At 39.9% G+C, this 14,534-nt stretch overlaps 1 protein-coding gene across 1 annotated transcript; it reads left to right on the forward strand.

The window, feature by feature from the left end:
- Positions 1 to 4,109: 4,109 nt before the first annotated feature.
- LOC108948598 (uncharacterized) lies at positions 4,110 to 4,805 on the forward strand. The gene is made up of 2 exons (XM_018777826.3): positions 4,110 to 4,428; positions 4,667 to 4,805. Exons 1-2 carry the CDS (start codon positions 4,159 to 4,161, stop codon positions 4,784 to 4,786), a joined length of 390 nt encoding a protein of 129 aa, XP_018633342.1. The 5' UTR covers positions 4,110 to 4,158; the 3' UTR covers positions 4,787 to 4,805.
- The last annotated feature ends 9,729 nt before the right edge of the window (positions 4,806 to 14,534 follow it).

Genomic DNA, 14,534 nt, shown 5'->3' on the forward strand with positions numbered 1-14,534 from the left:
GGTCTCAAACCATTGAATGACGCGCTAGAGCTCAAAACGACCGGTCAGGTCGTTACATTCGCTCCCACTTAAACATACGTTCGTCCTCGAACGTGCTAAAAACTGCTCTGGAGTTGTCCGAAATCACTGTTCAACAAGTCGTGCACCTATCCGTGCCACCACAACTCAGTTGGGCACATTAGCTCGAGTCAATCTGAAGATTCTCCCTTTTATTTAGTCAAATAAGCCTTAGTGCCGAATTTCAACATTCGGAATTCTCCACCAAGCATATTTCCAAGTTACGAACACTGCATCAATCACTACACACTGCACCAAACACGATTATATACCCTTACTGAATTCTTACCATGCACCGTGTAACTCATTTGCCTAAGGCAATCTTTGCAAGGCACAACAGCTAAAATTTCCACTAACCCGAAGCCCGTAGTGTACCTCACGACCAATTAAGCCTTCCTTTAAATCCCGCAATACTGCCACGATAGAGAAGATGTGTAGAACTCATAACTACCTGCCGAATCACAATTTGTGGAGTCTCTCCTCCCGACAAGAACCATTACCTCATTCTGGACTGAATAACAATATTTACTCTTTAATATGCTTCATATAAATCTAATCGCACTGATCCCAGGTCCAATAATCTTGTCTCACCCAGTACAAGCTGCTCAGGCAATAAGCCACCTCACACACTGCCAAAAGTCTCATATGATGCCACAATGTGCCAACAAGCTACAAACTCGAATGTGATACATAAGGAAACGAACTCTGGAAAGATCTACTCAACCCATGTAACTAATTTAAACAACCGAAAAGATGTTATGAACCTTCCTCATCCTGCGTTGCCCAATTATTGCCTCAAATCCGAATCCATCTCTGTAACACTTGAGCTAACAAATTGCCACCAACTCCAAGCCTCCTAGAAGAACATCTATCCCGAGCCATCAGTATTAGAAATGCCGATTTGATTCTGAACCACTGCACACTGTGATTTTTAACACCCGCTTCCCCGACACCATTTCACAATACCCAACTTGAAACCATAATGCAGGCAAACTTAGCACATTCAACAAGGACAACGCACCACATAACAGATGAAAATTCCACCATGATTGAAAATACCAAGTCCCGTTACTCCATCAACCCAAATTTGAACATTGTTAATCCGATTGTCTTTCCTCCACCAGAAATAGAATGTTGATTCTTTGAATCATGCATTGAGAAAAAAAAACTCCTTTTAAGTCGTTCACTACCTCGACACATAAACAAGCACCCTACCATTACATCACCACGGTGCGATAATAACGTATGAACATCACAGCAATCGGTGCGCAACCTTGAAATCACAGCTACTGAGCCGAAATGATAGACCATTCTTCCGCAAAGAGACGATAATAACTTGCTTGAATGCGCACGGAGAAACATCTTGCCCACGTCTATAGTACCACTACAACTCTTCGATGTCCAATTGACACAAGCATTGAATATTGCATAAGCCTCAAAGGAATCAAATCGCACGATGAGGAATCAAGAAAGGGAAGTGCTCCTAACAGTCCTGTAGCCTCTCGAAGATAAGTACAGACGTCTCTGTACCAATCCGCAACACTCTACTAGACTCACCCATGACTCGCGAGACCTAAGTGAACCTGGTGCTCTGATACCATGTTGTCACGATTCAAAATCCATTAAAGGTCGTGATGGTGCCGGACACCGTCGTCAGGCAAGCCAAAAATAAATACTTGATTTGGTTCTCATTTTAATATTTTTGAAATCATATTTCCTTCGATTAAATAGTAAAAGATGGAATTCACAGTGTAAATAATAATATTCTTAACAATTTCAATACAGAACAACCCATAATCACCCCAAAACCCAGTGTCACAAGTGCATGAGCATCAACTAGGAATGTAAAATAAAATACAGCATATGTCCGAAATACAAATTTGGACAGGAGAAATATAAATACACTGAAGTAGACTTTGCCGACTGCGGGTCATAATATGGAATGCAGCTCACGTAAGTCCCCGCATGCATACACGCCTTTGCTCTCACAAGGCCACTAGTCACATATGTACCTGCAAAAAAATGTGCATCAAGTGTAGTATGAGTATGTAATCAATGTGTACCCAGTAAGTATCTAGCCTAACCCCGGAGGAATAGTGACGAGGGGTCGACATCGACACTCACTAGTGGTCCAATAACATCATGTACAATAAAGAGGTAAGTAAATATAAGGCAGAGTAATAAATGAGATAAACAAGAATAAATCATGTGGCACAAATCCCCCTCTTTACGAGGAACTCAAGCTCTCCATTATAAATTCCCTCCTTAACCGGAGCATATATATATAGATATAGTGGATCTCATCAGATAGATTTTCATAACTTAAATTGGGAAAACTCACAGATACACTGGCTTCTTGCCAAATATTACACACGATTCCATGAGGATATGATATAGGAAATGCCGAGGCGTACGGCCCAATCCAACATAAATATTGAAACTGTGCACTGCCAAGGGTTGAACGGCACGAACCATAGATGCAACTATCAATCTGCTGAGGCGAACGGCCCGCTCCCATGAGAGTGTGGTACATAAATCCTACCGAGGCGAACGACCCGATCCCATTAGAATAAGAAGTACATAATCCTGCCGAGGCGAACGGCCCGATCCCATTAGAATAAAGAGCTTTGACGGGTCCTTGACCTCACTCATGAATAAACATGTGAGTTGTAATTTCTTTAACAAAAACATTTCAATGAAACATATATATCACGGAAACATGTCGTAAGAGGAGTAAAATTATTCGGAGACTAATCATGAACTCGTGGAGTCTCTACAATAGAAAGTCTAGTCTCAAGTAGTAATGTAAAACAAAGAAATTTAATAGGCGAGAGACTGCTCAACTAGTACAGCTATATCATGATATGAACCTAAGCCTACCCAGACAATAACATGAATGTAGCTACGTATGGACTCTCACCACCTCACGCATACGTAGCCCCCACAACAAGTAGCACACATCAATATACAACACCTAGGGAAAAGTTTCCCCTCACAGAGTTATATATATCGATAACATTGAAATACGCCTCAACCCAATTTTTATGAAATTCTTCCAAAATGCCAACTTCCACAATAGGCGCTGAAACGCTCCCGTGTTATCCAAAATCCGATCCGGACATATGCTCAAGTCCAAAATCATCAAACGAACCTGTTGGAACCTTCAAATCCTGATTCTGAGGTCGTTTACTCAAAAATCACACTTTAGTCAATTCCTCCAACTTAAGGCTTCCGAAATTAGAATTTTCTTTCCAAATCAACTCCGAACTTTTCGAAATTAAATTCCGACCATGCGTACAAGTCATAATACCTGAAGTGAAGCTGTTCAAGGTCTCAAACCACTGAATGACATGCTAGAGCTCAAAACGACCGATCGGATCGTTACACTAATATTACTCAATATGATGATGTTGTAGTACCTAATTATGAGGCTGCTACTGAGTGTAGCTCAATTGATAGTGAGGATAGTGATGAGTATGATTCTAAATCTTCAGAATATGATTCTGAAAAAATAGATACTATTGCAACTCAAAGAAATATGAGCATTATTGATCAGCTCCTTGATTATAAGGAACTAGACAAGGGTATGACCTTCAAGGACATCTCTGAAGCTAGGAAGTGTTTGAAACTCTATGCTATGGCAAATAAGAAAGAGATAGTTCTTAAAAAAGTGATACAACAATCCTTAGGTATGAGTGTCAAACTGGCTGCCTATTTGTTTGTTTAATCTCTAAAGATGGGAACTGTCCAGGGGTAAAAATCAAGTCCTTAAACCCACATCATGACTGCTATATTGTTTATAATAATAGTATTATTGACTATTATACTATTACATATTATTTTAAGAAGAAGTTACAAAATAATCCAAAATATAATATGAAAGAGATGAGGGTTAACCTGAAAGATGCATTTGGGTTGAATGTTATTCATGGAAAATGCAAGAGAGCAAAAGCATCGATTCTTAATAAGCTGCAAGGAAGATTTAAAGATGAGTATAATAAGATAAAGGCATATGACAATGAGTTGAAGATCAGTAATTCTGGAAGTGATATTAACTTGTCAAAAGATACACTAGCTGAAGGTAAGAGGAGATTTTTAAGAATGTATATATGTTTCAATGCACTGAAGATGGGTTTTAAGGCTGGTTTGAGGCCTTTCATTGGATTGGATAGGATATTTCTTAAGGAAAAAGCTAAAGGACAACTTCTAGTTGATGTTGGTCAAGACTCAATGAACCATTTTTATCCTATAACATGGGCTATAGTGGACAAAGAAACAAAGAGGATTTGGGACTGGTTTTTGGGATTGCTAAAAGGGTCTTTGGACCTACAGAATAGAGAAGGATACACTTTCATCTCAGACATGCAAAAGGTACTTTTCAGTTATTTTCTGTTTTTTTAGTTTATTTCAGTAAACTTTCTATTTTTTTATAGTTTAGTAGTTTAGTTCATTTCAGTTGTTTTCTATTTTTTTATAGCAAGTAAACTTTCTGTTTTTTATAGTTTAGTAGGTTAGTTCATTTCAATTTTTTTCTGTTTTTTTATAGCAAGTAAACTTTCTTTTTTTATAGTTTAAACTTTTTTCTTTTCTGTTTGCTCATGGCTTGAAGGGTCTGATTGAGGCTATGAGAACAACACTTTCTGAAGCTAACTATAGATATTGTATTAGACGCATTGAGGATAACTGGTGTAAGAGATGGAGATCTGGAAAGTTGAAGAAGCTTCTATGATGGTGGGCATGGAGCACTTGTACGTAGGGCTGTGCATAATTTGGTAAATACCGAATTACCATACCGAAACCGAAATTTTTGGTATCTGGTATGGTATTTAATTTATATTTTAAAAAAATTTGGTATTAGGTATGGTATTTGGTATTTTTTTTAAAAATACTGAAATACCAATACCGTACCGAAATATATATTGGATTAATTTTAAATATCCTGTCATCCTTGCAGCCCGCAGTTACCAAAGAGCTTAAGGAGAATGTTTCTAGTTTCATGTTCTTTAGTTAAAGCATGTGCACCACCTATTTTTATCTATGTGGTTAATGGATGTTACCCGGATGATTTCTGTAAACAACACTTGTGAAAAACTTATTTTGGCCACATTTGAGAAGCTTACTAGTGTCTGGCATATTATGGAGATGTAAGTTAGAGCTTTAGACCAGACATACTTACATGTTGATGAAGTTTGTAAACATTATTCTAATCTTGTGCTCTTGTTTATAGAAGTCTCATATATGATGTGTAGTGTTGTTGCATTCATAAGATTGATTTTGCTGGCTAATTATAATCTTAATGGCTAGTTAAGGTGTTATTCTCCCCTAAATATAACGTTCAGAAGCTGCTTTAGAACCAAATAAACCGAAGTTACCGTACCGAATAAACCGAAATCGAACGGCAAAAAACCAAACCATACCAAATTTAATTAGGTACGGTATTGGTATAGTATTTTATGATACCGAATACCGAAAATACCGAACCGAAATATCTAAATACCGTACCGTACCGACCGACGAACACCCCTACTTGTGAGGAGGATTTTCAAGACCAATTAAAGAATATGGGGGATATGGATGAAGATGTTGTGAGAGATTTGCTACATTATACTGCCCAGTCATGGTTTAGAGCTTATTTTGATACTATGTGCAAGAACATGGCAGTGGACAATAACTTCACAGAGTCATTCAATGCATGGATCTTGGATGCAATGTATAAACCAATAATCAAGATGCTGGAAGACATTATAGTTAAGGTTATGACCTTGTTGAGAGTACATGAAGATCAAGTGAAGTCATGGACTCATGACTTCAGTCCACAAAGCATGAAATTGTATGATGATTATTTGAAGATTGCTCACACATATCTGGTTCACTTTAATGGAGATGCTGGTTATAAGATTAGAGAAAGAGTATATAAACATACTGTCAAAATGAAAGTGAAGCAATGCAGTTACAGGCAATGGCAACTCTCAGGAATACCATGTCCTCACAGAATTAGAGTAGTGATATACAAGAGGAATGACCCTCTGGAGCAAATGCATTAGTGGTATAGCAAAGAGGTTGCTCTAAAGACTTATTCACATAAGTTGCAGCATGTTAGGGGTGAGCAATTCTAGAAAATAGACCCATCACAGGCCATGATGAATGGTCTGCTTCAAGGAAAGGGAGAACTATGAACTGCAACAACTGTGGAGAACCAAATCATAATGCAAAAGGATTTACAAAGGTGATTGTTACTCTTATTAGTCTTTAACAGTAGACTTTCTATTATCTAACAATTTATTATTTATTTATGGCAGTCATCTAATATTCAATCTAAAGGAAAGCAGAAAATGAAAAGGAAAAGTACTATAGATTATGAAGACATTGATGAAGAAATACCATTATCAAGTCCCCAACAATCTCAAAATAGTCAAGCCTCCAGCAGTCCTCTTGTGTTCATTCCTACCCCGACTATTTTTTTATAGCATTTCAAATCTCCGAGATGTTACTAGTAGGAGACCTTGACCTCCAGAATTTACAGATGAAGAAGATCATGATATAAGGCCAAAAGTTATTTCAAAGACAAGGACAAGGCTTCATGTGACACAAGAATCAAGTCTTCCATTTGTGACAAAGAGTTATCACCTTAAGAGGTGGTTCAACTGGTATGAGTGAGCCTTCAAATCTTCCCTACTCACCAAGAGGACTCACGTGGAAGGGAAAATAGGTTGTAACTAGCAACCAACTAGAGATTCAAGCTCAAAACAAAATTGAAAAACTACAGGCAAGAAAGGGAAAGAAGAGTATTATGTTGGAGTAATGGTTTGGGACTTAGTTTTTTGTCAAAATAATTTGGTTGGTGATGTAATTTATGGCTTATGCCAATACATTTACTACTAATCTTTTATTGTTAGGTTGGTGATGACAGTTGGATGCCATAGTATGACTTAGGTGGTAACTTCTTTTGGGGTTATAATATGGCATTCATATGTCAATTTAATTGTACCTTAACAGTTAATATTTTAAATTAATAGTAATAGTTATTTAATCCGTTTATTATGTCGTTTTAATATCATGTTATATGTATCAACCAGTTTATGTGAATCTTAGCTATTGTTGAACAAACCCAGATTTGGATGGTTTTGATCTAGTTGGATACTCAAATTTGAATGTTTTAATAGATGAGAATCTTCAAACAAATGTAATAGCAATACATGATTTAGCTACTGTAATAGGTTCACCAGAAAATCGTTTGATTTGTTCTCAAATTTCTGGTTCAAAACAGAAAATTTCCTATTCAAAACAGACTATTTTAACAGTGAAGATAGGTGGTGCAAGGAGATTTAACTTCACCTTTCACCCAACAAAATTACATACAATACATTGCTCTAAAAGTCATGTTCATTATACAACCTAACTTAACTTCATAATACAAAATAGCCCAACACTAGATATCATTTAACTTATCAAACAAGCTGCAATTAAGGTAGCAAATAGGACTCATGATTTCAAAATAACTAAATTTATTTTATTGGAATTGGTCCTTTCCAGTTGATTTGTAGCCTCCATTTCTTCAACTTTATTTTTCAATAAGTCCCTTTCGAGATAAGTTGCATCCAACATTGGCTTCAACATGCTTGTTTTGGTCTCTCCAACTTCAATTATGGCCTTCATTGCTTCTACTTTTTCTTTTAATTTTAGACTTTCAAGCTTAACTGCATCCAATTGCGACTTCAACTTGCAAATAACAGTCACAGCTCTGTCAGATAATACTCCATCAACCCATTCGAAATAACCATATGAAGTTTTCTAGAAAAATAACTCAAATGATTTCAAGCTAGAAAAGAATCGAACAATCACAACACGATAATTATATAAATTAACTCACATCAGATTTAGGACATTTATAGAATCTCCGACCAGTGTTGCAAGGAGTGTAAGCCGTAAAGTAGTGGGCAGTCATACCGCATAAACACCTCCTCCTCGAACTAACTTCTTGAGACGAACAACTATCTTGTGACATTATTGAAATTAAATGACAGATTTAGGGAACAAATGTGAGAAAATTAAAGGATCTTGCAATAAGAGATGGAGCAAAACAAGAAGCAACCAACTAGAAATTTATTGTACGCTAGTTTTTGCATAATAGGAAAGTATGGCCTACTCACTTAGCTGGCTTTTATTTATCATGTCCTCGTCTTCTATCAGATATATTTAATTCAATGGAACGATAAATGGATTTGATGGAAAAATTCAGGATACCGATATACTGCTCTATACGTATATATACAATTATAAAGAGATAACAACATGCATCTGATAGCACTAAAGATAAAGAAACGAGTCTCTTTGATTTGGGTGTAATATTTAAATGAACCAATTAAAGGGTTATGGATCGGGTCGCGCTTGGGTTCAAATCGGGTGCAAAGATAGGTAACCAAACGATAATTTAAAAAAAGAAGAAGAAAAATGGTCGGGTGTCTTAAGATTATGCCACATGTCCATTTCGACTGGGTCCGTTAATAAGAGGGTAGATTTATCAATAACCCTGACGGAAGGGACACAAAAGGTTGAATAGTATAACTGGGGTATAAATAACTAATACACAATAGATAGGGACAAGAATAGCCCTTTTTCATTATGAAAATTAAACTGGCCATGTCCACGCATCAGCACAGGGTAAGCACATCAAATCATGTCGGACTAGCACGTGTACCAAACAGGAAGGAGTTTATCCGAAACTCCTTACCTTAAAAATTACATAAATATTAATCCCTTAACGTGATATAACATAAATAAATTTTTTATGTATATTAAATTGCATCTGCTTAGTTTTTTATATTTTTTTATTTTTTTAATTCACTTGATAAAAATCATGTTTGCTATTGTCCCGTAATGCCAGATTTCTTATGTCTTCCTCTTTCCCGTAGGTGTAATTCACTATTATGCATACTAAGGTTGACTAAACTGTATAGGCCAAAATCTGTCTTCAGAATATTTAGTGTGATATGGCATTAAAGAAAGTTATCGGTCGAGCTTGCCCAAGATATAACGAGGTCAATGGCCGAGGTGCCGACATAAGCCCTGGTCAAGATATCGACGGAAATTGCAGTCAAGATATTAACAAGGGTTGAGGGCGAGATCGACTATTGATAAAGAGACTTGCAACGGCAAGATAGGGTACTACAAGGAAATATTCTGGTGGATATTCCTTGCATTTGTACTACTAGAGTTTCCTATGAAAAATGCCCCATAAATATAGAAAGAAGAGACAATGATTGGGGCAAGTAATATTCATTCTAATAAGAACACTTTTGAGAAGAAGACTTTCTCTCTGAAAAAGACACCAAGATTACCTTTTCACCAATATTCTTGTTCATATTATTCCCGACCTTTCCATCATATCCGAGGATTATTTACACTTATTGTTAGTTATATCCCTTAATGTTCTTGCTTTAAGAGTATTTTTACATTTATCATCACCAACCATACACAGAATCTGTCCCATCTGCTATACACTTTTGTGCTAATATCTAGAGTTATTATTCTTAGTTAGATTTAGCCTTGTACCAAGTAAATTTAATAGTTTAATTGGAGATTATATTTTTTGGTCAAACAATTTGGTGCCGTCTGTGGGAATTTTCTAACTAAATCACTTAGTTTCTTCTAGATCTACTACCGGCACTGGTTGTTGACGTAAAAAAAAAAGAAGAGAAAACGAAAAGAAGAACCTTCTTTCTCTCTGCATGCACAGATCTAACATGGAAGGTAACAAAGAATAAAGAATGAGAATAATGAGTGACCTCCCAACCAACCTCATGGACATTATCCACGAAAGCTCTGAAGTAGTGGACGAGGACACAACGCCCAATGCCTCCCCTAGGTGAGGTGGATCACCCCCTCCCCACTGCAGCATCACAAATTCCCTTAGATAGCCTCCACATCTGTGGGAGGGGAGATGCCGCCAACGATAAGGAAACTCCTTGAGGCCTGGCTGACTGATACACTGACCAGCGCCCTCCATAAACTCGTTCAGGATGCGGCCGCAGCAAATGCGAGAACATGTGCTGCACCACCAATAAACAAGCAACATGATCATCCTCCCCCCCACCCGCGATGGCAGGTATCACTCACAATATTGTTAACAATGCAGGCGATGACGCTCTCACAACCATTTTTAAAAGGATAGAGGAAATGAAAAATGAGAACAAGGCACTTCGGGATCAAATGATAGAGCACCAAGAAAGGGTCGATAAAATACCGGGCGCTCCAAAGTTATTGCCGAAGAGAGATGTCAGTCGGTTCATCGAAAAGCTGTACAATGGTAGTGCTGCCCCACATGTCATACCATAGACTTTCAAAATGCCGCCTTACCTGAAGATATACGATGGCACGACCGACCCCAAGGATTATGTGACCCACTACGTCACCGCTGTGAAAGGCAATGACCTCGCCAAAGAACAAGTATCCTCCATTATGCTGAAAAAATTTGGGGAAACCCTCACGGAGGGGAATTACCCTAGTACTCACAACTGCCAGCTCATTCTATCGAAACCTTCGAGAAAATGGCCGATAAGTTCGTGATGGTCCATCCCGGGGCCAAGAAAGCCGAGGCAAAAGTGAATGATATTTTTGCTATCAAACAGTCCCCGAGATAAGGACTGAGGGACTTCCTCGCCCGTTTCAACCGAGTGAGAATGACTTTGCCCAATGTGTCAGAAGAAATGGCGGTGGCCGCTTTTCAAAACGGGCTGAACAGAAATGGTTCAAGAGTGACAAGAAAATTATTAAGTTGGCTTATAAAGTACCCCCCAACAACTTGGGATGAAATACATAATACATAATGTGCTGAAGTTCGAGCAAACGAAGACGACCTCAATGGACCAACTCATCGACTGACCTCAGCACAAGAAAAATCCAGAAAAGATTGGAGAAATGATATCAAAAGAGATCCAGTGGCCTCACGGCCAAACCGGGAACAACATCTCCCATATATCAGAATTGTCGTTGTATCCTCACCTCCCCATGAAGAAGGCCTACCCCAATCAAGAACAGTGGCTCACCGGAATGAAAGAGATATGCCCTATTTACTATCCGCTCACAACTTTTGCATGTCACCTACAGAGATCGTCTATGCCTTGGAGAAGGTCGGACCAAAGGTTAAGTGGCCACAAAAGATGAGGTTGGATTCGAATACTAGAAAATCAGATGCCCTCTACGAGTTCCATCAAGAGCGAGGACACAAAACCAAAGATTGCATCGCCCTAAGATAGGAGGTCATAAACATATTGCGACAGGGACACCTCAAAGAATTGCTAAGCGATCGGGGAAAGACCAACTTTTCCAGGGGACACAAACATCAACGGCCGCCGAAGCTGCCCTCGCCAGCCCGTACCATCCACATGATCATCGGCGGTGGATACGACTCTTCCATCAACAGTGTGAAGTTCACCGCAACCCACAAGTTCAAACGGTCATTCACCCACGAACGGTATAATAAACTCGAAGAAAGTATCATCTTTGATAAGTCAGATACCAACGGTTTGGCATTCCCTCACCATAACGTTCTTGTTATTACTTTAAAAAATTTAGATACCGACGCGAGACGAATTATGGAAGATGATGGGAGCGGTGCATGTATTACCCATCCTCGAGTACTCACACAAATGAAACTCGAGGACAAGATAGTACCATGATATATCACACTAACAAGCTTTAACAATGCAGTTCAACGAATATCTATCGAGATCACACTCCCCGTCCTGGCGGGTGGATTCACTCTGGAGACCTCATTCCACATCATGGACTAGGACATGACATACAACGCCATAATAGGGCGATCGTGGATACACACCATGAAAGCCATACCCTCCAGCTTGTACCAGGTAATCAAATTCCCAACTCCATGGGGCATATTCAGCATATGCGAGAAACAATGCACATCCCAAGTGTGCTACTGCATCGCCCTGGACTGCAGGGCCGCCCAACAAATGAGAGAGAAAGAGAAAGAGGCATAACAATCAACAGGGTCAAGGTCGATACGTGATGACAGCAGAGACGTCATCAAAGACCTCGACCTGGTCAAGGCCACAGGATCGACCATAGAGGACCTCGACCCCATCCAATTAAACGGGAACGACCACATCAAGAAAGCTTACATTGACTGTAAACTTCAAAAATCGGGTAAGTTTCGTGAATTTTTAATCGCTAACTCGGACTTGTTTGATTTTAGCCATGCAGATATGCTAGGTATCCCAAAGGAGATCGCCACACATAAATTAAACGTCGATCCACTCTACCATGGTGAGGCAGGTTTGACGTAAGTTCAACTCCGCCATCAATGACGCAGTGCACGAAGAAGTGGAAAAATTATTGGAAAATGGTTCCATCAGGGAGTCGAAGTACCCCCCAATTGATCGCCAGCGTGGTCATGGTGAAAATGAAGAACGATATGTGGTGGATGTGTGTAGACTTTACTGACCTGAACAAAGCTTTCCCTAAGGATTCGTTCCCATTAACCCACATCAACCAGATCATCGACGCGACAGCCGGGCATGAGTTGCTAAGTTTCTAGGACGCCTACTCGGGTGCAACCAGATACTTATGGCAGAAGAGGATCGGGAAAAGACCACCTTCATAACCCACTAGGGGACGTACTCCTACAGGGTCATGCCTTTCGGACTGAAAAATGCGGGGGCAAGTTACCAAAGGTTGGTAATGAAGATATTCAAAGAACAACTCGGAACAACGATAGAGGTATGTATCGACGACATGTTGGTCAAGTCCAAAAGGAAAGAAAATCACATCGACCACTTAAGAGAAGCATTCGGCATACTTAGGCAAAACAGCATGAAACTATACCCCCGAGAAATGTGCATTCGGCGTGGCCTCAGGGAAATTCTTGGGTTTTCCAGTGTCACAACGGGGTATCGAGGTCAATCCCGACCAAATCAAGGCCATCGAGGGTATACCAGAGCACTTGACCACTAAAAAGCAAGTCCAGAAGCTAACCGGTCGTATCGTTGCTCTGTCAAGGTTCATCTCGCGATCCTCCGATAGGTGCCACAAGTTCTTCGGCGTACTCAAAAAAGAGAATGGCCTCCAATGGACCCCTGAGTGTGTCCAAGCACTGAAGGAGTTAAAGGTGTACCTATCCTCGCCATTGTTGCTCTCAAAACTGATACCAGGACATCCTCTCCTCGTCTATCTTGTCGTGTCCGAAGTAGCTGTGAGCGCAGTCTTAGTCCAAGAAAATAAAGGTACGCAATCTCCCATCTATTACATTAGTAGGACACCAGTCGACACCGAGACAAGGTACCCCCATCTTGAAAAGTTGGCTCTGGCCTTAGTCGTAGCTTCACGGAAGCTTAAACCGTATTTCTAATGCCACCCCATATCGGTCGTCAAGACTTTCCCCTTAAGAAGCATTTTACACAAACCCGAACTTTCAGGAAGATTGGCCAAATGTGCCATCGAACTAAGCAAGCACGATATTATATATCGACCGCAAATGGCGATAAAGTCTCAGGTCCTCGCCGACTTCAGTGCGCACATACTTCCCGAAGTCAAAAATAAAGTCGTCCACACTTATTCCCAAATACACGACATCTGGGTCTTATACACCGATGATGCATCTAATGCGTCGGGGTCCGGGCTGGGACTCATACTCGAAGTCCCAATAGGCAAAGTGATTCTCCAGTCCATAAGGTGCCCGGACATGACTAAAACGAGGCCGAGTATGAGGCCGCAATTGCAGGACTAAGACTAGCACTCAAATACGGGGCGAAGCGGCTAAAGTTGCATTGCGATTCTCAGCTTATGGTCAACCAAGTCACATGGACTTTCCAAATCAAAGAGGAAAGGTTACAAAAATACCGGACCAAAATCTACAAACTACTACCCGAGTTCGATGAATGTCAGCTCGACCAGATTCTCCGAGCACGGAATATCGAGGCTGATGGCCTCGCCAAATTAGCAGCAACCACCAAAAACATCACAACCAGAGACCAAAATGTGGTCCACCTCCTCAACTCTTCGATAGACCAAATCGAGGTAAGAACAATAAACCTAAATTTGGACTGGCGCAACCATATTTTTACATATTTGCAGGACGGCATACTCACCAATGATAAAAAAAAAAGAGGCCAAGAAGCTGCGAATGCAAGCGGCCAGGTACAACATCGTTCATAACGATCTGTACAAAAGGACATATGAGGCCCCCTGGCAAAATGCTTGGGCCCAAATCAGATGTGGCGCGTCCTTGAAGAAGTGTACGAAGTCCACTGTGAATCTCACTCCAGCACTCGAGCTTTGGTCAGGTGCCTCATACGAGAAGGATACTATTGGCTCACTATGAAAAAAGAGGCTTCAAATTTCGTGAAACAATGTGAGCAATGCCAGAAGTACGCCCCAATGATTCACTAAGCAGGCGAACACCTACACTCAGTAACTTCTCCTTGGCCATTTATCAAATAGGAAATGGATATTGTGGGCCC

The sequence above is a fragment of the Nicotiana tomentosiformis genome, chromosome 3 (genome assembly GCF_000390325.3).
Source record: "Nicotiana tomentosiformis chromosome 3, ASM39032v3, whole genome shotgun sequence".
NCBI classification, from domain to species: domain Eukaryota; kingdom Viridiplantae; phylum Streptophyta; class Magnoliopsida; order Solanales; family Solanaceae; genus Nicotiana; species Nicotiana tomentosiformis.